The 23,652-nt window shown below is 36.8% G+C and overlaps 1 protein-coding gene across 24 annotated transcripts in view; it reads right to left on the bottom strand.

Moving 5' to 3' along the window:
- Positions 1-23,652, bottom strand: part of NRXN1 (neurexin 1) — a 719,531-nt gene that overhangs the window by 363,397 nt on the left and 332,482 nt on the right. For all 24 annotated transcript variants that reach the window (XM_064509774.1, XM_064509775.1, XM_064509766.1 and 21 more), the window contains 3 exons: positions 17,919-18,041; positions 12,608-12,989; positions 11,903-12,093 (listed from right to left, as the gene is read on the bottom strand). In XM_064509774.1, the coding sequence (XP_064365844.1) occupies positions 11,903-12,093; positions 12,608-12,989; positions 17,919-18,041 (696 nt within the window). The remainder of the gene's footprint in view (positions 1-11,902; positions 12,094-12,607; positions 12,990-17,918; positions 18,042-23,652) is intronic.

The raw sequence follows: 23,652 nt of genomic DNA, 5'->3' as shown, positions 1-23,652 counted from the left end.
TTGTCTCATAATAAAGGTTCTTCATCTTCTACTCATGTGGAACATGTAGAAAATAAAGCCCTTGAAGTTTTCCTGAAGTACAGTTCTTTCAGTTATTGCCGGATCAGAACATAAAGATAATTCCTCTTAATTGATTGCAACTGACTTGAAAGAGGCAAACTTCAGAAAATAATATAATGAAAATCATACTTTTGCTAAAAAGGTTGCTTTTGTTCTATTCTCTATGACACATGCACAATCTCTTTTTAAATCTCTCAACATGTATATTCTCCAGCAGAACCATTTTTATTCCTTGATTGGTTAAAACCTTTAAAAACTGCAAACTTTTAAACTGATTCCCTGATAATTGCTAAGATCTATCCCTCAAGTATATTGAGATTGCTGTAGACAATATAATCAATTGTCAGTTATGGTAAATAGCTAGTAGAAGGCCAGGTCACTGCAGCAGTATAAACTGAATTCAGAATATATGCTCCTGAAAATATTGACTGGAATATTTTCAGTTAGGTATCATATGCAGAGAAGTATTATATATTAAGTAGAATCTATACATAAACTGTAACTCTGTTGTTTACTTACTGTTCTTTAGGACTGCTTGTTCTTACTTAAAACCGATCTTTATATACTATTGAAGACAGTTTCTGCAAAATCAACATCTTCTGTAATAAAATTTGTACTGTTTTGATATTCAAAATTACCTGAATTCTGCTTCTGCACTAGCTCTAATGTGTAGCTTATGAATGACCATATTGACTAAAATACAGTTTGGCTTCAATTTTTAAAGAAGTATATATAAGCATTTCTTAAGACTACAGGTTAACTTTTCCCAGATTTAATATCATGTTTGAGTTTGCTTCTGATAACATAAAAACATACACTCTGATAGATACACCTTTACTAAGGGATAGACTCTGGATGTATAACTCATCAGAATTTTTTTTTTTAATTACTTGGTTATTTTTTCATACCTGCCATCAAAAATATTTTGAGTAGCTACTGCTTTTGTTTCAGTTAATCATTTACCATGTGTTATTTCCATGTTATCACAATGGAGAACTGGCTTCTTATAAAACTTGGTCCATCACAAATTTAAACAAGACAGCATTGCAAAACATGTTGTAAATGAAAATACTCATATATTGAACGTGTATTAGTAGGAGTTCAGAAATTGTAAAGTATGCTCCACTTCCACTAAAAGAGTAGAATGACTTTACTACTATATATTTCCCAATAACTTCAGGGGATGTTACATGCTCTAAAAACTTGCAAGATTAATCCCTTGTTGTGTATCTTATTTATCTCAAATTTCTGTATTTCTTCAAAATAAGAACTTAGTGAATGCTAAAGCAAAGAAATGTAAAATAAAAATCAAAGATGCTGTCTATTTCTTTTTCTTGAATAAGCAGCAGAAATAACTTGTTATTTAGCATTACTGTCATGGCTGACACCTCACCCCTCACACTTTCCGCCTTTCCTGATCTGTGTCCTCAACGAAGAATTCTTATGTGATATGTACTAGTAGAGAGGGAATAAAAAGGGCTCAGGGAACAAGTAGTTTAATCTGAATAGTTAAGCTATTTCACTCTCTATAAATCTGTGGTTTGGGGTTTTTTTTGTTTTGTTTTTTGGTTTTTTTTACATAGGGGGTGTTTATGTCTTGAAATGCAACAGTATTGTTCATTCAAGTATGGTTCCATGTTTAAAAGAAAACAAAATAAAAAGCAGGAAATAAAACTGTAGAAGGAATTGTGGTTTGGCTTTTTTGTAACCTATAAAGGAGACATCCCTGGAGTGTTTTTATATGGTGCTGCATAAAAGGACCTATATATCCATCACTCCCTCTAAAAGTGGACATTCTCTCCCTTTATCTCTTGTGCTGCTGTTTGCAACTGTACTTGCAGACCTTCTCTTCATTTCTTCTCTCTCATTACAGAAACAAGTTTCTCTTTCTTGTTTCTCATGTCACATTGTGCAAAATCACTGCTATGGCTAGGAACAAGAATGTTTCTACACTGTATTAGAGTGGCTCCTCAAGAAAGAGATGGATAGCCATGGCATTACACAGTGGGTTCTGAGAGCACAACATGAATCTCCACAATTCCTTTATATGACACATGAGAAAAAAACAAAAGAACATCTGGCTCTGGTGATGCCGAGGTGTTGGGCACACTTTTCTCCAAATATGCTATTTCAAAATGATCAAGCATATACCAGCTCCTTCCCTCAGGCAGGCAAAGAGGAATAAAGACTGCAAAGACTGAGAAATACCACAGAGAAAGTCTAATCTCAAAAGAAAAAAGAATGCTCACTTCCTTCCAAGTCCTTCATAAAGCAGATTATTTGCTGTTACTAGATCAACAGAAATAATTTTGTAGTGCCTTAATAATTGCTCAGTTACATACCTGGTAGAACTCAACAGAAGTCTCACAGAGTCCCAACTCACATTTTATTTGAGGCAAAGGAAAGGTAAAAATAAATCAGCCTCACACAGCCTGAATATGCACTGACTTAAACACAGTACAGAGATAACATCCCTATCTTGAATCCAGGGATATTGTAACAAGTGCAAATGTCAGGTAGGCACATGGCTGCCTTTGTCATTCAATGAGATGGAGGAGCCTACTTGCCCTTAATGACCTTCTCCTCCCTCTAACATACACTTAGTTTGTATAATAGGCACAGCACAGCGGTAAAGTACTTTGCTTTCAAATGCAGGGTTTCAACACTTTGCAAAAGGGACTGTGTATAAAAACAAAAGGGAGAGGAAATTGCTTCTACAGCCAGAGCAGATTAACTTTTGTATGGTTAGCTGCAAACAGCACTGCTATGAAACCTTCTTGAAAAGATTTCCATGAAACATATGACTGCCCCAAAATTCCTAATTGAATTAGGAAGAGTTCTTGCATTCAAAACAGAATCTCTTGACCAGAACAAGGAAAGGACCATTGCCCACTTTAAAATAGCTGAGGGCTTAGAGCACTAGGGGAGCCAGAGGAATGCTGGACAGCCAGCTTCAACAACTCTCCTCTGAACGAGGAGGACAAACATTTAGAACTCAAGCTTTGTATATGCATATTCTAAATAGCAGATGAGCAGCAATTCTCAAGTCTCTCCCTCCCACTTTCATTGTTCATTACAAAAAAGCTTTATTTCTTGTTCCATATCAAGAAATCCAGTCTCTGATACTTAAAAAAATGTTGATGAAATATAATTGTTTTTTTCTGATTAAGTCAAAAAGCCTGTTGTGGTCAAAACCCAAGTAATACATCTAAGGACAGTTGACAAAGATTTGAATTATGCTTCTACACAGCTTCTGCAGCACATACGCTCCAGCATATGGCTTTTCAAATCTCCCTTTACAGTAGGGAGTATGCGCTTGCTGCACATTCACAAGCCTGTTTGGTGCTAGAACCAAGCATGATTCAATTTTGTCTACCACTTGCAAGGCACTTGGGAGAAGACCTTGGGATTTTAGGCCCACTTCTTCACTTCAAAAAAATCCATTCTGTAGCTTCAGTATCATTTTGTGGTTGAAGTCTTTTGTTTCTGATGAGATATTTTTTGAAGAAAAGTAGGTTTCTCAAATATTTTCCCTGTTGGAAGGACAAATACCATCAGTTCTAGACTGCCTTTAACTTAAGGAGCAAGGAAGAGAAATGGCAGCAAGTTCACTTGTCTTGTTGTATGATGTGACAGGTGCTGCCATACCTCTTCCATGCTGACTGTACTACTAACCGAGCAAGGTAAAGAAATCATATTTAAAGAAAGGAAGAGAAATGAAAATACCAGTCTCCTCTGGGTTAGCAAGTCACTCTTTGGGAAAGGAATATAGAAACTGATTTTTTTCTGCCCAACTCTACAGTGCCTTCCCTATCTTGCCTGAAAACTTCATTTGGAAAAAAAGCAATCTTGTTGGCACTGTGAGTTTTCTTTAGTCATCCTTATTGGCATATAGGATATATTTTAGCTATTTACCAAAAGATTTGTCAGCTTTGATGATATTTACTTCTTTGGGTGATATTGCTTATTCTTTTTAATTGTGGTACTGGACCCTCACCCACACTGACAGATAAGAAGGCAGTGAAGATAAAGAAAGCACTAGAGATAACTCATTGATGAGCAGACCAAGAAAGAGCACCTTGCAGACTCTCTTGCCACAGATTTCTATGGCAGTCCACCCTGGAAATAGATCTGCTGCTCTACCTTTCTCCAAGTCTGTTGATCATATCACGCTACTCATGACTGCTGCATTGCAGATTTTACACACCTGGTACAACCGTGCTTCTGTCTAGAAACTATTCTTCTCATCCTATTGCTATGCCTTGTGCTGCTATATACCTTAGCTTTGCCTGATGTGGTCTTCACTTCTGCACTTTGCCTTCTGCTGGTATCTCAGCTTTCATTCTTCTTACATTTTTGGGCCCTGTTCAAACCTGCTTAATGGATAACATGCTTCATACTTACGTTTCACAAGCAAGTACGATTTTTTTAAATTAGATTTAAAAGAGAGGCAAGTAAAGCTTTGACAGAACTGGGGGCAGGGGAAAATGTCCTTAACAGCTGAGTTTTCAGTAGACAAAAGTTGAAACCGTAAAGGTAAGTCATTACGTCTAAGAATTCCCCAAAATTTCTCCTAAAATGGTTCAGATTAAAATCCACCGCTTCCCCAGAAAGTATAAATTAAGTTCTCAAATTACATGTATTCTCAAACAAGAAAAAACCAAAAATCTTACAAATTTTTCTCACCAATAACAATTCTCAGATCCCCAGTCACTGCATTTCTCTTTACCTTTTCTTCAGAAGAATAAATGGAAGGCACTAGCATTGAAAAAGATTAAACAGATTTAAAACCAAAGCAGTCTGCTTGTCCAATGGACTGTGAGGCAAGTTGGTGATGCATGTTAAATGGTAAATAATAAAATCTAATTGCCATATAAATGTGCACGGTAATCCATCTCTCACAGAATTGATGCCATGCCAATTACTTTGTATCTGAGGGGGATGGTTGTGGTGGAGAGGTGAGGCATTCAGGCATATCAAATGTCCTTCATTTCTCTCCTGTTCTCACCACTTTTGTACATTGTATACACCTGAAAAATAGACAAAATCTAATGAAGATTTTCATGCTACAGCGTATTCAGATTTCCCTTCCTACTGACATTCTTCTGTAATCACTTACTCAATCTCTGTTTCAATAGCTAACATACTCTGTTAGCAGAGCTTGTTTTCAAAATGTACACAGCAAGGGATTCCTCTTTCCAACAGGTAGGTTGGACCTCAGAGATTAGCAGCATCTGCAAAAGTCATCCCCTAGCTAGCACCTCATGCAAGATTTGCCACATAAAGCCACTGAGAAGCCAACAGAGGTTAAAAAAATCTTCTCATTTTGAATGCGGATTTGCAGAGGGGAAACATTTTATGTTATATTATCAACCTCTCGATCCAGACAATCACCTTCAGACTCTGAAGGACATTATATGAATTGGTTCTTTTGCAACAAGGATTGCTCGGTCATAATTCCAAGATTTCTTAAGATAGCTATACTATACTCATGGCAACACATTCTGAAAACAAGTTTAGGACATGATTCTCAGGAGGATGCTAGGAGCAGGTTCAAAGAATATGTCTCAGAGAGGCATAAATAGTGTAGCATCCACAAATGCAACCAGAGACAAAACTATCAGTTTTTCTCTGTTGAGACTATGACCTACGTAAAATTCCCAGTAGCTAATAAAAGTATCTTCAAAAGTTCAGAACTTTGTCAATAGGATATATTTTAGATATCCAATTTTTTTAATGTGTTTCTATAGCATACATGTTTCTTGTCTTAGCCTTAATATAATTTTTACTTAGCATTCCAGGAGGATTTGAAAGAATCTCCACAATGAACTATGTTAATAATCTGCACGCCAAACAGCTGTAGGTACGTAGGCAAATATAGATAAATGCATGTGTGAGAGAGAGGGAGTAGAGTAGGAGTGAATAAGCAGAAGAAAGCAAAAATTTTCTCTCATCATGGAGTGACCTGAAAGACTACTGCAATGCTGTTGACTGCACAGAGTTCATCACAAACACCACAGTATCTTTTAAAATTTTTATACAATCTGGAACTATTGCAATAAATTATTTTTTTCCATCTCACAATTTTGGAAATCTGGATACAATTTCTAAATGCTTAGCACTGTCAAAATTATCTATACAGCCTGATAGACAGTGTAGCTATTTAGAAGCAATATGCAACAAGCTGCAGAGAAAGGAGGATGAAAGAATTTGCATTAGACCACATTGTCTAATCTTCTTGATTATTGTTAACCTGCCCATACATATTTGCTACACAGGATGTCTCAAAGAACAGCTCTCAGCTTTAGGTCCTGTATTTTTCCCTCTGCACAGAGTTCAGTTTCTCAATGACTGTATTAGGAAGACAACAGCTGGATTTGCCATTGACTATTCCATCAGGTCACATTATGAAGATATATTTACTGGTGACAGTATTTGGAATTCGGTATTTGGAACAGGATGTTATTTCTGCATGAAGAGCTCACAGCCCACTGGCAAGGTCATTACAATAAACTTATGCATGTTTATTTGAGAAATTCAACCCCTAATATTCGTTCATTTGTAAAAATTTGCATTTTTATATAAAATATTGTTCTGTGCTTCTCAAAGCTTTGTTTCTCAGTAGAAATATGAAGAACCATCACCACTGACAGAGACTTTGTGATATAGAGAAGAACATATAATGCAGCAATAATAATAATGGGCTTCATATAAGATAACAGGGGCAAATGTTGCATAAAATTGAAATCTTTCAATTTCCACTGCTGGAATAAGAAACCTTCTTTATGAATGAGACTAAGTTAGCTCATTTTTTGCATGGCATGAGTAACACACTTTGAGAGGGAAATGAAATATCAAGAGATTAATTCACTATTACCAATCTTACCCATAAGCCAGGTCAGTAGATCTATTGATAATTTATTAAATAAAATGGAAAGTTTACAAGGATGATTTAAATGCCAAGAGAGTCTTTAGGTACTTTGGAAGAGGTATATTTCAGGGCATTTGTGAAATTTGACTACTTTTCTTTCAGATGTTTCAAACAAGGCTGTTTTCATATTATGGGAGAAAAGGGCAAATAAGAAGAAAAATATATACAGCAATAGCAGCCATATCTCATGAAGGGACAGAGGGAGCTGGAGGCCAGGGAAGAGCTACAGAAATAGAAGAAAAGTAAAACAGACAACAGGAGAGCCAGACAGGAATTTTAAATACAAAGAAAGTACTTTCTGGTGTAGGCTCTGATATGCACAGCTTTTTTCAAGGATAAAGTAATATAATGGCATAGGACTAACATGTAACTTACAGTGGAGTCTAAAAAAATGGACATTTGGGAAAGCTATATGGAAGAGAACAATACAGTGAAAGAAGTTGAAAGTATGGATCTCGGTTTCAGAAAAGCAGGTCTTAAAAATATGTGAAATGCTGCAAAGACCGCAAAAATCAAATCATAAATGTAGAGTTGGGTGGGAATTTTCTGTAAAAGCATTTTTTTTAAAAGGAAAGACAGCACAAAATCAAAATTAGGGTTTTTTGCATGAGTGTTTTATTGTATATGAGGCAAATCAAAGGAATTTCTTGTACTGGGGATGATCTGTAGGACTAAACTAAAATATTTTGCTATTCATTAGTGGTCTCAGCTTGAATGAGCTGCTGCAGTACCTCAGAAGTGTTACAGTCTGAGTCTTATGCTCCTATTCTCCTCCACAGACTAGTCTTTTTTGCTGAGCCATATCTTCTACAATGGACTGATCATAAGCACTCCTTTCGGGCAGCACCAATATGCACAATAAAAGTCCCCTGACTGCAGTACCTCCTGGAGGATAAAGCTTAGCTGGAAAGTTTAAAATAGTATGAGATAATGAAGTACCCAAACTACCACCTCCTAGAAAAGTTCATAATTATTTATTGTTAAACCTAAAATAAACAACATTCCTTAAATTTTCATTTGTTGAAAAAGTGTGCTATTTCAACTTTTCACCCCAATTTATTATCAAATAAAATGTTCAAATATCAGAATTTTCTGTGGGATAGTCATTCTGGGTGGGGTTTTGTAGGTTTTTGTTCAATGTTTAAACAAAATGGGTTGAAAGTTACTTTGGGGTTAAAATAGCACCCACATACGTAGGAGAGAAGCAAAAGGAAGATTAAACCCTAGGTGGGTAAGCAAATACAAAGTCATGCTTGAAGATGTTCCTGCTCTAAAGCAGCTCATGTGTTCTCAAATATTTTTTGAAAAAGTTTCTGGTGGAACTCTGATTTCCCACACTGCAGGGAGAACGTCTAGAGACAGAAGAGAGATTACAGATGCTGTAACACCTACAACTGAATGAAGAAGACTTCTTTTCTATGGCAATAGCGAGGGACAAGAGCACGTGAGACTAACCGCATCTTCACTTGCCTTTACGTGGCCCTTCAAAGTTACATGGACCCATCAGACCATAAGAGCACGCTGCCAAGGACAGCAAGCAAAGAGAAGCTATGTCCCCCCACCAACAAGGCAGGTCTGTGAAGAGCTTGAATTGTAGCCACGCTGACCATCTGAGCTACACTGAAAGCAGCACAGCGAGTCTGTTCATGAAACACATGAAAGAAAATGTGCTGTGTAACTGAAGGCTCGCAGGCTTGCACTGCCTTGCATTTATTGGTGAGACTCATTTATCTTCATGGGTTATCTGTTGGAAGCCGCACCTGACGACACTTTGCTAATTTCCTCTGCCAGGAAAAATAACATGCCTGCTTTCATTTGCTTGTTTCTTCCTCTCCAATTTATCATTTATTTGGCTATCTAGCAAATAATAGCAATAACTACAGTGGAGAATTTAATACAGGTGTTTCCACAGGTACACCCTCCAGTCCACTGACCTTGTACAATAGCCTACACAGAGAAGCCACCTCTATAATAATGCATTTTCTATGTTATATAGCCAAATCCTACACCTAAAAGGAAAAGCATATTGGAAATTTTCTCCCATGCTTTTGTGGCAATTGTCTGCTTTCCCAGACAACTGCCATCCCAGAGATCTACTGTGCATGCTGTACCACCACCGTGTCTTATCTTTGCAATGAATTTACTGTGTATTTGCAAAAAACTACATGCATTTGATTTATCATTCCAGGACTATCTTGGATTTCATCACTTAAAAACTGGCAACTCTACAATTACTGAGAAAAGCTACAGAGATTCTGTATTATCTGTATACATTTTTATTTCAACAAAGGCTAACTCTGATTAAACAGAACTATTGGTATCAGAAGTAGGAACTGCAATTTTAAATTTGCTAGCTTGCTATAGCTGAAATGCTACAGGACAATGAATTAACCGGGGCTACTCATATCAGTTAAGTGTATGGAGTGTTTATAGCATAACTGAGATGTGTCACCATACGTAACCAGCATAAAACAGAGAAAAAGAGTAAGCTACAGGAAAGGATTTCAACTGAATGTAAAGGAAGAAAAAACAATAATGAAATGCATTTTTTCCTGCGTTTTTGCCTGCTGGCTAAAACATATCAGCTTGAAATAACCCTTCCCCCACCAAAATAGCACAAACTCTCCTAATGTACGGGGTGCCATATTTAAAAAAAGCTGATCAAACAAAATATAATAGAACACCTTAAAGAATAAAAATGAAACCTGCTACTACGTGAAGACAGAGACCGAGGACCTGTGAACAACAGAACTGTTTGAGGAAGGTGCTTACTTTATATTACTGTACTGAATATGTCAGGCTTGTTATTCTCTTACTAGACATATTTCCTGGGTGGTGAATTACAGAAAGTCAGCATCTAACACAATTCACCTTCCTCGTTTTCAATTTCAGTATGTTTTTGCATGCTCTTCAGTGTTTTTTCCAGTGGAATTCAAGGTTAGAAAATGCACCAGCTATGGATACATTTTTACTTCAAAAGAGTAAAGCAAAAGTAGAATTTTCAAAGCGAAGAAAACAAAGGAATGCTAGATTTTATAGGTTATCCTAACTGATGAGATTTCTCCATGAATGTACTATAGTACATTTCATGAAATAACAGTGCCCTCTAGCGCCTCTATTAAGCACTTTTTTTCCTAAACTTTTTTTAAATAAAGTAACATACCAAAACACTACGTTCTGTTTGAGAAAGATTTAGAATAAAATGACCGTGATACTTCAGTTTTCAGTTCTTAACAGGATTATTTTTCCTACTCCTGTTTAATTAATCTGCTGACAAAACGGGATTAAATACAGATTCGAAAATTTCTACTCGAAAAACGAGATTCATATCCATCTGAGTATTGCTTAGTATTGCAAAAATAGCATAACCATGAAAGAACAAGGTGTATGCTTTCTTTCAAGCATCAAAAATAATTCTGAAATATGTCTTAAAAACCATTGACCGTATTTACAAGAATTTACAAAAGAGAAAGAATGCAGCACAATTTTCAAATACAATTTTGAGAACGGGGCTCGAGCCCTCCGAAAAGCTTTGATTCATAAACCAAGCATCTTTGATAAAGAGATTCTTACTGAAGATTATGACATATCAACATACAATTTTCATAGTCCTTCTTTCAATCTTAATAGCACTTTACAGTGAAGCAAACGTGAAATATCACAAAATCCAGAGAAATTACTAAGGTCAGCTCATTATCTGTGACTCAGAGGTAGTTAAAAGAAAATTCAGCAAGGAGCAAGTGCTTGATGGAATATTAATATCTACTTTGAACCTCCTGGCTTTTGAAATATTAAATTTTGACTGTTCTGAAATTTTGGTTTTCCTAACAAGAAGATTTATACAGAATGTTAAAATACCTCATACTTTTTCATATGGACAGAATATATTTTTTATGTCTAACTAGGTAGGAAAGTTTTAAAAAGTATACTTATATATCTTTTCAAAAAGATATCTTCCATTGATGCGAATTAGCTCTTCCAATGGGAACTCTGACAACTAATTACTATTATTTATTTTAAAATATACATGTTAGTTTGGCTTATAAGAATGGATCTTAAGAATCTCTCCAGGCCTTTAAAAATAGTTTTAGACCTATAAAACAAAGTTTATCACATTCTGCAATTAAAACTACATTGTATTACATATTTAGGTAAGTATATACATATATATATATGTATGTACGTATATGCGGTTTAATATGGCTGGCAACTTGTATTTCTAACTGTTAGTTTTATTAGAAGATTACCATATAAGCTTGCCTTACTTATGGGATATCGTACAATATTTGCATTTATTGCACTTTTTATTATTATTAGACTTATTTATTTAATACTACATTGCATTTATTTTTCCCAACTGTAGGCAAAAAAAGAAGTAGGTTTTGTGTGGAATACGGAACAGTGAGAGTGAGGCCAAAATGTTCCCCAGCCCTGTAATATGCAGACCACGAGTTCTGCAAAGCCTCTGTAAAGCTTGGGCTGTGGGTTCTGCATTCCACTTACGTAACGTAACTCACACCCATGTAAAATCAAGCCTTTTTCCTAAGTTTTTCAAGCTCCTTTAGTTCTGCTCTGGAATCTTCCAGTTATCTTTTGGTATGATACTTGTGTTCTACACTCTTTGTGTCCTTTCCTTTTCCTGCTTTTTCCTGTATAGTATCCATGAGGCATTTTCATACATTTAGAGCTGTAGGTAACTTTGCAGAACTGCTACTAAACTGGCATTGTCAGACTAACATGAAGAAAATTTCACTTCTTGTGAACATATTAATTATCAAGCATTACATTTAATACCTTTTATTACAAAACATTTAATTACAAAATTATATGGTACTTTAAATGCATGACTTGTTCAGTCTACCATTCTGTGTTGCACCTCGCTGTAGGTTATACAGGAATTACTCTACTTACTTTTGAGATCTAAGTTTCTAGCTCCTGCTGTGCTCTGTGTTGTGATTTTAGTGTCAATCTTTACAGTATGAAGATTGTTGGTATCCCTTGATATCATCACATTATGCCACTGGTTGTCATTCAGAGGTTTATTAGAACTTCCTTTGATCAGATTTGCACCATTTCCCAAGTCGAACACATAGTGTAAATACCTAGGCAGAGAGAAAAAATTGGAAGTTTCCTTTTTCTTTGCATATCAAGGACAGTGATAATACACCTGTCATTGTCTATGCCCTTGTACTCTTCAGCATCACTGGTAAAACAGGAAGATAAACCTGAGTGTCAATTGGGGAAAAAACCTTAATTCAGAGAAATCACCATTCATTTACATCCACCGAGATTCAGTCCCAAGGTTCAAGCAAGTATTAAGCCCCTTCACATGCCAATACATACATACACTGCAGAGAGAGAACAAGAGAACTACAAACTAACATTTCTTTGGGCTCAATACTATGGAAGTTATACCTACTATTTACTTTCTTATTTTTCAGGTATCTAGCTTCATCTGAAAGAAAAAGTCACAGTAAAGCATAAGAATCTGGTTAACATGCAGCAACATTCATCAATCAGCTATCTTCAACCAGATAAAGATTTGTATCCTAAACTTTCCGTTGTATTTCTCATTTTGAATTCACTGTTTTTCTCATTATGCTGATCCATACATACCCTTTTACTAATTCAACCACGATGAAATCATTTCCATCCCCACTGTTATAAAGTATCAATCCATCCAAAGAGGTTGTTTTGAACTGGAAAAAAAGGTGCATAGATGTATAGGCTTGTAGCGTGGCCAATGCAATATAACTTGCTTTTGTTTTGAAGGTTACAGGGTCTGCTATGATGTTCCTGAACCCAAATCTTGCATTTAGCTCACAATAATCGATGTCTCCATTTTTACATAAGTCTATGTATGCCATGCCATTAAAGGTAAGACTCTGTAGATGCCCAATGAAATTAGAAGGCACAGAAGACAGGTAGCGGCGTTCTGTTATTATTCCTGTCTCTATGTTATGGAATTCCAGTCTTGTGTGATCACCAGCCATTTGACCTTAAAACAGTAACAAGAAAACACATGTTAGCATCTGAAATAGCAGCTCAAAAAGCACGTAATGCGGTTAAATATCTACAGCAATTTCACGCTTTTCAGAACAGCTGTATTTTAGAAGGTGCAAGCAAATTCTTGGCTCAGAGAGGATTTTTCTAAATTCATCCAAACTACTAGTAAATCTTTGGGAGTCTTTCCACTGACCAGTATGCTTGGATAAAGCCAGCAGTGTGAACTCTAAACAGATGCACAATAACACAATATATCAAAATACCAATGAAATCCCAGACTTTGGTTACACTTAACGAGACATGGAGCTTACCAGAAGTGTAATTAATCAGTACAACATGAAGAACACAAGGGTGAAACTAAGAGCTAAAAGTAAAATGTTAGAGTTTCATGGCATAGAGAGGCAAAACAGTTAGGGATACTACTCCACGTTTTTAGCTCCAAGGGGCATTAGTTGACAAAAGGGAAAAGGCTTCCTGTTTAAGCAGTCTTAGGTACAGTAACACTGGTCTGCTACAACCCTATGCAGCAAGGTAGGCAGAGCCTTCCTTTGAAAGCAACAGGCTTTTCATCATAGGGAAAAACCATGGTGGGGGGGAGACAGAGCCCAAGAGAGGCAGGAAGCAAAAACCCTGCAGCAAGGGCCAGCATCTTTTCTTGTCCTGAAAAGAGCTTGCAGAGAACATACCACAGACAAGCCTCAAAATTCACTTTCAGTCTTCCTAAGTCAGGAAAGGACTCTGGCAAAGCAGAAAGCCTGAAATTTGCTGGACTGTATAGCAAGTCTGAAGGAAAGGACCTACGCTGCTAGCACACACTGGGTACAAGCCAGGTAGTTTTTAAGCAGTTATTAAATGCAGGCCAAATTACAGCAGATCAAAATTATTTGTCCATTAAAGAACTCCATTTTCTAACAGAGCACACATTTAGGGACAGACAACTTTTTCCACTGTGCTCATTTTAAAGAACTGGGACAGTGACATTGCAAGGCTGATTCATGGTCACACTACGTGGGCATGGTGACAAAATAGCTTTTATTACTAATAAATCCTAACACTTAATTCACCTGTTATAAACCGTGGGCTAGATACACCAGTTCCTTCGCTGTTTCGCATCACTCAGGGAATACAAAGGTGAACAGCAAACCTATGCAAACAGGAACTGGTGTCAAGGTGCCCTGTGCAGGCCCCTACAGATGCCATGCAAGCGCGTGGACAGGCCAAGTTCCTCCGTGCTCCCCTGAACATACTACTCAAGAGAAGGCTGAGAGCCCTGATCCAGATGAAGTGTTTAGTGGTGGTACAGAAAACCCTGTCTGAGGCGGGCTCAGACAACTGTGCCTTTCATAACATTCACAGGCAAGTGTCTGTGTGTCTATGATGAGTGAAAGGATAAGGGCAAGATGAATGTAAATATTTGGGGTTTACCAGGAACACAGATTTACAAACTGGTTCAGCCACAGCACTGGGATACAAATACAGATACCAGTCAAATTAAGAGTGAAAATAGGTCTGCAAGGTTTATATGATTCAGACCACAGCGATGGAAGAGAAAATTGCTTATAATTTATGATAAATATTTATGAGCAGCGTGCTTATAAATGCACGTGCATTCAATACAAGATCAGATTCTACTGATGATACCTTTGAACACCATAAGCATCTGGGATCTGCAGTCACACAGGCTGCAAGAGGTGTCCTAATCCCCAGAGACAGCCCTCTTGATGTACTTGCTTCTAAACATCAGTTCTGAAGATTTTAATTCTCCTGATATATTAGTGAACGTGGGTTCTTCCTTGCAGTAATAAGTGAGAGAGCTGTCTTGAAAAATGCTAGATCTTTAACCTTTTTCAAGGCCACCAGCTGTATACTGTCATGGCTAGAGAGAGCTGAAGATCTTGTTTTAGGGGAAAAATGTTAGGTGTTCCTGTATTATATCACTTCAGAGAGCACTGCATAAATGTCATGGCAGAAATCCACTAAGCTTTGCCCTGTAGCACAGTATACTCACTACATTCACTACCTGAAAAATATTTCTTTCTTGAGCATAGTAATAAAAAAGTTCCAGACATCTGGGCTCACATCTCAAAGCTCCTCCCAGCATTTTACCTGTTCAAAAATGTACTTGAGACTTCACCTAATGCTCCACAGTATTTGCAGCTACAGCTATGAAGAGAGACAGAGAGACTGTGCTTTGTGCTTGCAAGTTGGGTATTTTTTTTTAAACTTGTCAGGTTGGTGCACAAAATGCATTACCTGATGTAACACTATGGATCATTATACAAAAGGCAAAGTGTCTCTCTTCATAATTATAAGCTAGATATCCTTTCCAATCCTATCCAACTGTAATATATCCTTCATTCCACTTTTATTTTATGCTTCTAGGAAAAAAAATAAAGTACATGAGGGTGGTGTGCATTTAAACTCTTTTACTCCGAGTAAAATGTTCAAAATCACCTATATAACTTCCAATGAAAGCTAGTTATGATTCTGAAAGATCTTATTTAATCATGCAGCAATAGAGAGCTTGATGCATGGATGAATAGCTGCCAGTTTCTAACCTGTAAAAAGATGGAAATTCAGACTGAATTATTTAATAGCTTCCTTTCTAGCGTAAGCTTTCTGGATCTGACAGGTTTTTTCATATATGGCATAGCAGAAGGAATCAAAAAAAATAAAAGGAAAAACAGTGTGTGAGGGGAAAACATGGAACTTTTTGAGGGGAAGTCCCTTCTTGCTCACATTATCTATAAACATTTAATAACCCTTTCACATGAATAAGTACTAGATTATACTTTAACCACATTTCCAATTGTTGGGACATCTAAGGAAAAACTCTAAGGCAGTTTTGAGGAAGACAGAGCTCCGATCTGATATGGCAACATTTCCACTACTCCTTCAAGGCATTTAAAGCTACCCCACATAAACTGCATTGTATACATTTGACTTTCTACCAGATGGGTATAAAAAACTTTAGTTGGTAAAGGGTTTGGCAATACACTGTGTTGCAAAAAAGGTCACAGTGATGCATGACTACAAAGATTTTCCATGAAGAAAATGGGACTAGCAGCAGATTTCCCTCATCATCAGGCAAAATTTCAAGTTCTCTCTAGTTCCTTCTCTCTTGCCAGCTTCCTCTTCGTCGATGGAGAAGGCCACAGATTGGCCACACAGCTTCCTGCATGGAGTTTTAGTTAGTTTTTTTGCTCCAAAGTACTGGGACAACTTCATCCCCTTGGGTGAAGGACAAAATCAAACACCTGTGGATGCAAGCCTAGGCAACTTCCAGTTTGAAGAACTGAGAATAATTTCTAGTCAACAGGACAGTTCCTGATATAGGTAATAGCACCATATCCTATGGAAAGGATGCAAGTGTTGTACTGAAAGTTTGACCCACGGGCATCACTTCTGCCTGATCAAGAGGCAACAGAAGTGAAAAAGCTCTCACTGGCTTTAACAGCTATTTAATAAGCCAACGACATCTAATTATAGCTATAGTTATACACAGTGAAGAATGACTGCAATAATTTGCAGACCTATATTTTTTATTTATTAATTCACTTCATTAGGCCATATATGAGAGAATCCTTCTATTTTCATCTTAATCCTTCAAACACATTTTGAGCTTTTCTTAAGCTGTTCTGAGCAGTTGGGACTGAATTACAAGTTAAAAACAGTATTGTTTTTTGATGGGTCTGTAACCTGTATTACGCTTAAATAAAAACTCTGCCTTGAGAAGCACAGGAAATCTGCTTTTTAGATACAGTATTTTATTCAGTTCCAAGCAGCTTTTTCTAACTAGAAAATATCCAGAAATGGACTTTATGATTTTAGTTGCCAGCTGAAGCAGCAAGATGATGAAATTTTTGATATGTTTGCTCCATCATTGTATTTTTACTTCCACATCAACAAAATAACCATTTTAGGCCATCTTCCTTCTTAGGAGGGGGACCCAAATTATCCTCACATACATGAAGAAAATTTTTGTTTCACCTTTAGTAGATCCACCAGTAGTATATAATTGTATAAAATGTATTCTTACAGCTATAAGATTTAAGATATTTACAATGATTTTTCCAGCAGTGACATGGCCTTGAGTGTTCTGCTGGAGTGGAAAAGGACTACTAAAAGAGGTGTTTTCCATTTTAAAAATCATTAAAATTGTTACTATTTTAACAAAGATTAAGGCAAAAGATGAAAACTATTTAATGCTACATGAAAACAAAGCAAAAGACTAATTAGTCAAAAAAAAATTATGCATGTTGCATTGGGCAAGGAATCAGGGCTAGTAGCCAGGGCTGTTGCTATTAACAACACATACATAAAAGACTTATCTTTAACACAACAAAGTCAAAAAAAACTCCTTCTCGATTATCATTTCTGGTACAAAATCAGAGTATGTTTGTAACATCTTCCAGCATTCATGCTGGTTTTTTCCTCCCACGACAATTGCTGTTTTCATATACAAGAAAACCTTTTCCCTAGTATTTAATTATTTAGGACAGTGGATGTAAGATTTAAAACATATGACAGAATATCCTTCAAACATTTATGAAATTCACTCTTACACCGATGGCCTAGAGTTTAATCTTAGTTTACATTTAGTGCGTTGCCAAGAGCATTTTACGTGCCTTCCTATTAGTGATGTATCAAACGACTTCTCTCCAATTACTGCATAAAAATATTCATTAAAGTCAGCATGAAGGTTTTCATTAATTTCAATAGCAATGTTAAGAGTAAAATTAATATCAAGTGTAAAAATGCATTTGCAGTAGTAGTATTTCAAGATGCATAATGTGGATTTTGGATCTTACCCAAGACAAAAGAAAATGTTTCTACTACTTTGAGAAAAAAGGCATTTTAGTTCTGCCATTTTTTGTTTCGTCTTTCCCCCCAGTAACACAAAGTCACAACGCCACACTACCTGTCATGGCCTGCTGGTCATCCACCATTAACTTTAAACTTTTTCCTCGCCGAACCACACGCACTGTGTGCCACTCATTATCATTGAGGTTATAGCCAGCAAAAAGGGTTTCTGGACCTTTGCCTGTAGGATATGCCAAACAGTCATTATGGAATCTTTAAATCAGTTTACATGTGAACCTCACAGAGAGAGAGAGAGAGAGAGAGAAAGAGAAACTGGCTGGGCAAACATCAAAACTTACCAAAAGCCATATCAAGCAAGAAAATTACAAAGTATAAGCAAATCTCAAAACGTAAGGCTACTACATTAAAACACTTCTGCTGTTTATTTAACTAAATAAATATACTGTATATTCACATTTAATAAAGCAGGCTGTCATAAATAGGCAGAGTCAACCCAGATTTAGTTACCATTTTAAAAAACATACATGCTGGGAAAGATTTGAGCTTTCATTTTGCAATCGTGTAGTCACATAAGCAAGCCTTTAAGAATGGGATCACTGCAGCAAGAAAGAAAACTTCAGCAAGGGGTTAACAATACTGGATTTTTATTCCCTCATTAAAAATACTTTGGGGGAAAGGGATAAGCAGTAATTGTGTGTGTTAAATTGTTTTTCACCTACATCAGTTTCTCAGCCTATGTCTGTTTATTTGCGCTTCTCAGAAGATCATTTATTACCTTATTATTTAGATGACTTGTTAATATCCTCATACCCAGAACCTGCAAATATTAGCTGACCTGCAAACCGTACTTCCCTTTCTCATATTATGAACACCTTTCTTGCAATCTGCTATTAGTAAGCAATATAACAAATATTTTTAATTCTACATATGTATGGGTGTATATACATATATATATGTGTGTGTATATATGTACCTGCAACTGCAATGTACTTGCCAGAATGAAAATATTCACAAATTCTAAGAAACAAAATAACTTTAATATCTAGGAAAAAATGTCTGAGAATAAAATGATCATGAAAATTGTCTGTTGACCAAGGAGATAGATATATACATAGATATATATACATAGATATATATATATCAATCCTGAGTGATCCTAGGCTGTCACTGCTCTGAGCAGGAGACTGACTGACCGCCCAAGTGCTGAACTGATGCAGCAGAGCCATGCCCAGTCCTGAGTTACTGTGCCTGAGCAGTGGCTTTTCCCCAAAAGGGAAAGTTAACCTGCAATTCATTAATTACCTTCTTGCACGATACAGCCTGGCCTTTTTTAAGTTCCTGTGGCATAATAAAGGTTGCTGACAGCTAAAAGAAAAACATAAAAGGAAGTAACACTCAAAATGAAAACATTTGGGTTACATTCAGTCAGGCTATTACATCCACGTCGTATCTGTCAAACTTCTTTCAAAATGGGAAATCCCACTGGCTCTGAAATTCTACCATATCTTTTTGGTTTTTTGGATTCCTTTCCACCTAGTGCTGACTAAACATGGTGGAAGAGGTCAATTAATAAATGGCTAATTTGGACACTGTCCAAAATCAAAGCCTATCTGTCTTCAGGACTGCATGGGGGAAAAAAGCCACTAATAGCTTGACATAGTTGTTCTTTGTAGAGCAGCTACACAGCAGGAGCTACAGCAGCATATTTAACAGAGATTTCAACCCCCTTTTATTTTTCCATTTTTCTATCAGCATTTTTTTAATTGCTGTTGATTGTGCCACTTCTGTGTGCAATCTTTGTTATTCTAACAAGGGATCTCCAGGAATAAAAATACTAGTTACAGTTCTAGCAAAGGCAGCAAGATTCTAATGTCAGGCTGCCTTCTCTGTACACCCCTGGTCAATCCTGTGTATTTACACTACACTAGGAAAGATATGCAAACCCAGCGGAAATAGAGGTATGTTTACTCATCGGTGTCAATTACCTGAATTATTCTTTTTCTTAGATGTTGACTTTCCTTGACAGAAGAAAGGCCAATTCTGCATTAACCTTAAGTGAATAATAGTAATGGCCTTTTTGGATACAGATATAGTGAACCATGCTCCTTTGCAACTTCTGTTTTTCCATATTTTATTGGGGGCTTCAACGGAAACAATTCCTAACTAGATCTGAGAGACAGGGGAAGGATTTACAAAAATGCTTAAGTGACATGAGTAAAATTCCCAGTAACAGTCAAAAGGCCTCCTAAGAAATCACTGGTTTTTATTATTTGAAACATATTAACCCTTTCTCATGATTTTTGGGCCCAACTGATTTTTTTTCTTTTTTTAATTCCGAGTTGAACTACTTATTCTCTCTCATCTCACAGTAGCTCTCTAAAGAGACCTGAAAGTGTAGGTAATTTTAATTTGCTCTTTCATTAACAGCTCTCTGTAGGGTCCCATTCATGTAAGAGAGTCTTAGTGTATACAAACATCAGATCCAACACGGTTACTCACATTCATATAGACAAATATGTCTACTATCTTTTAATGCTTAGGAACTGGTAAATTCTTTCTGTTGTAAAATTAAATCTGTGTTTTTCTGTATATCAGTCTATTTCCTGTGCAGCTGTATTCCGAGTAGAAAACCTGGTCAGAACTACCTGTGATCTGCCTTCGTGTGCAATGCATGGTTATCAGCATGGCGTTACACAGTGTTGCATCCCTGAAAAGCAATTAGGAACAGTTTCTGAGCTGTCCATCAACTGTAAATTATCTTTAGTATAAACCATATCATAGCCACAAGCCTGCATCCCCCTCCCCGAGTTTCCAGAACTGCATTAAGAGGAAGTAGGGTGAAAGGGCTGTGGAAGGGCCAAAGCTGGGTATAACATGCAGCGCCGACAAGGCCCTGCAAGCAGCCCTGGCCTTGTAGAACTAGCTACCTTGCATGGAAAAGGAGGTTCCTTTCCTGCAGCTGGTCTCAACAGAAAAGAGAAGTTTTTGCCTTGTTATAGGAAGTACAAGGAACCGCAAAATAGCAAGATCCACTGTGCGGGTATTGTGCAACTGTCACATCAGTGTCACACCTCTGCAAAGCAGCTCCAGCTTTCCATGGTGGCTGGACAGGTGGATGGGGAAGGGTGGATGCCTTTCACTCCCATACAGAAAATGCAGGGCTTGGGCTGATTCCAGGCCAAGAACATGGTTTTGCATATAAAAGTAGTAGATGTTCTAGTGAGCACTGTACTTAGTTAGAACAAAATTTTCTGAATGTGTAAACACAGGTAGACACAACAACACATGGAAATCCCCTGAAACCATACAAGAGCACAAGGGGCTGCAGGAGGAAATTCTTAACCTACTTTATTAAATGGTGTTGGCTACCTTCAAACATAGTTTAAATTAGTATTTTCCTCACTAACTTTCAAATACATTGACCTGAAATCGACTTAGAGATCATATTATCCAGATCATAATAGTTCAGAGTATTCTTCTGTCCTGGTTCACAGTGCTACAGTTTACAGTGAATCTATGACAAATCTAAATCTACTAAATCACTGGTTTTCCAGTTTTATTCCAACTTCACACTTATCTAATTCCATTTACTTCAGTAAAATCATACCAACAGAAAGTGCTGCTGTATTTAAATAAGAATAAGCATAATATCATTGTTTTGGTTTTAGTTGGGTTTGATTTTTTTTTTTAAGCAAGAGCCCTAATTAAAAAAAAAAAATTAAAATGGATTCCTGTGTTTTCTATGCACTGATACTACCCTTCCAGTCTTGTGTCTCTCAGCTTCTAATGTATTTATCCTGTTGTGCTTCCCTTGGAACTCATTTATGTCTCTTTCTATGATACCACACAGTTCATTTGCTTCATGTACCCAGCACTCACTCACTCTCTGAGCTACTAAGTCTCTTAGATACTAATATCTTATCTTACTATCTACTAATATTGTATCTTAAACCTTTCCTTTCAGACAGAGAGAGGTGGTAACCTGCAAAGATCCACTAAGTACCTCCTTTTGCTTAAATATGCATTTTACTATCAACATCAGTATTCAGCTCTTTCTCTATTTTAAAGGCTGAAGTAACTGATGCACCCCTAGAGAGAATATACAGAATTAAAAGAGATACAGGCAGTTTTCTGGCTCCCACAAATTTGACCACAGTTGTCCATACCAGTAAAATTTGCATATCCATTTATAATCAGGTATTTGCTGGTACAGCCATGTTTTTCACATGGGAAAAAGCAAACTATGCAGCCAGCTGATAGAGGTGCAAATGTTGATGATGCAATTCATTATGAAATAGCTCACATAAAATGCAAAGCACAAAACATCTTAAGTTATATCCTTACTGTAGGTACCCAAAGAAAAGGATTCTGAAGTGCTAAATTATCTCAAATTGTTTTCAGCACCTCATCTAGAACCTAGTTGTCATTGGTCCTTTCTAAATTTAATGGAAAGAAATAAAAACCTCCAAAATCAAATCTCATTTCCAATGGAATCTCAATATACTAAATACTCTGAAGGCTCTTGCTCTCTTTACTAATGAGTAAGGAGCATTTTTTACTAGCAAGTTAGGAGCATTTTCAGCCTAGTCCAAGCACTGAAAATCTGCTGATTTCAGCTAGACCTGTTAACTTGATAGGAACATGTATGCTTACTGTTTCTCTCATAGATACTTATCCTGCTGTACTTAAACTGGGAGGTCTTTTAACCAAATATTTGAAAGGAATATCAAAAAACTAAGCATTCATTTTGAAACAATATGCTAGCTTTTGGTATTGTACTAAAACACATTCAAAACCAGTTATCTGAACCCAAGATAGCAATTTCTATTGGCTCCTACTATGCCATCCACCACCACCAAGGCAGATACAAAATACCACCCAGACTTGCTTGGAGCATTAAATTCTATGAACAAAGGTAGATACTGAAAATCTTAAAGCACAGAAAGCAAGAAAAAGTAAATAGAGACTAGCAAAGGAGACTAGATATTTCAAGGAATACTACACTAACCTGCATAACCCAAGTCTGTCACAGGAAAACATTATTACTATCTATTTATAGGCCAATATAAAACACATCTGTGGTTTCAGGCTAGCTTGCTAACAGATAACTGTGCACATCACAACAAGCAGTATTAAGTGGGATTTTCCATTTCAAATTTGATGGAATAAGTGGACAAAAAGGATGTAAACCTGACATGACTGATGTTAACAGAGAATACTACTTTGCCTGGGATGCCAGGATTTTACCTGGTGTCTCTTGAAACTAAGACACGTCTACACAGCAAGCTGAACCGTAAAGAAAAGACAGCTGAGTGGGTCTGACAAATACCTGAGTGAGTTAGCATGGATACCTGGGCAGCCTCATTTACTCTGCTTTTCAGGGCAAATCTAGCCTGCCTATAATCTAGCTCTGTTCTAGCAAGCAGCCTGTCTCGCAGCCCCTGTGCAAACCGTGTGAGGTGCCTCTACCGGGCAGCAGCCTGCAGCATGAAGAAAGTGCAGAGAGGCTTCCTCCACAACCAGGTGCAGGAGCATAGGCAAACAGGGAATGGCCTCTAAATCTTCATCATCTTTACTATGGTGGTTGGCTGCCAAAACAATTCTGGTCTTCTCAACCACTCATTTGCAAACTTGAATTTTAAAAGTTAATTATAATAGTGATCAACAGCATTTTAAATGCTGCGTCTGTATCACCCTGAAATTGCATGACTATGCATGTTTCTTACTAATAGAAAAAATTATTTGCTTTTTAAAGATCAGTGATGTGTATCAGTTTATCATCTAAAGCTAACTGACAAATTAACTTGACAAAATCTTATTGCAGGCAAAAG

This window comes from Dromaius novaehollandiae, chromosome 3 (assembly GCF_036370855.1).
Source record: "Dromaius novaehollandiae isolate bDroNov1 chromosome 3, bDroNov1.hap1, whole genome shotgun sequence".
In the NCBI taxonomy this organism is placed as follows: Eukaryota; Metazoa; Chordata; class Aves; order Casuariiformes; family Dromaiidae; genus Dromaius; species Dromaius novaehollandiae.
The sequence above is the reverse complement of the archived record's forward strand: the minus strand, read 5'-3'. Positions and strand labels throughout refer to the sequence as shown.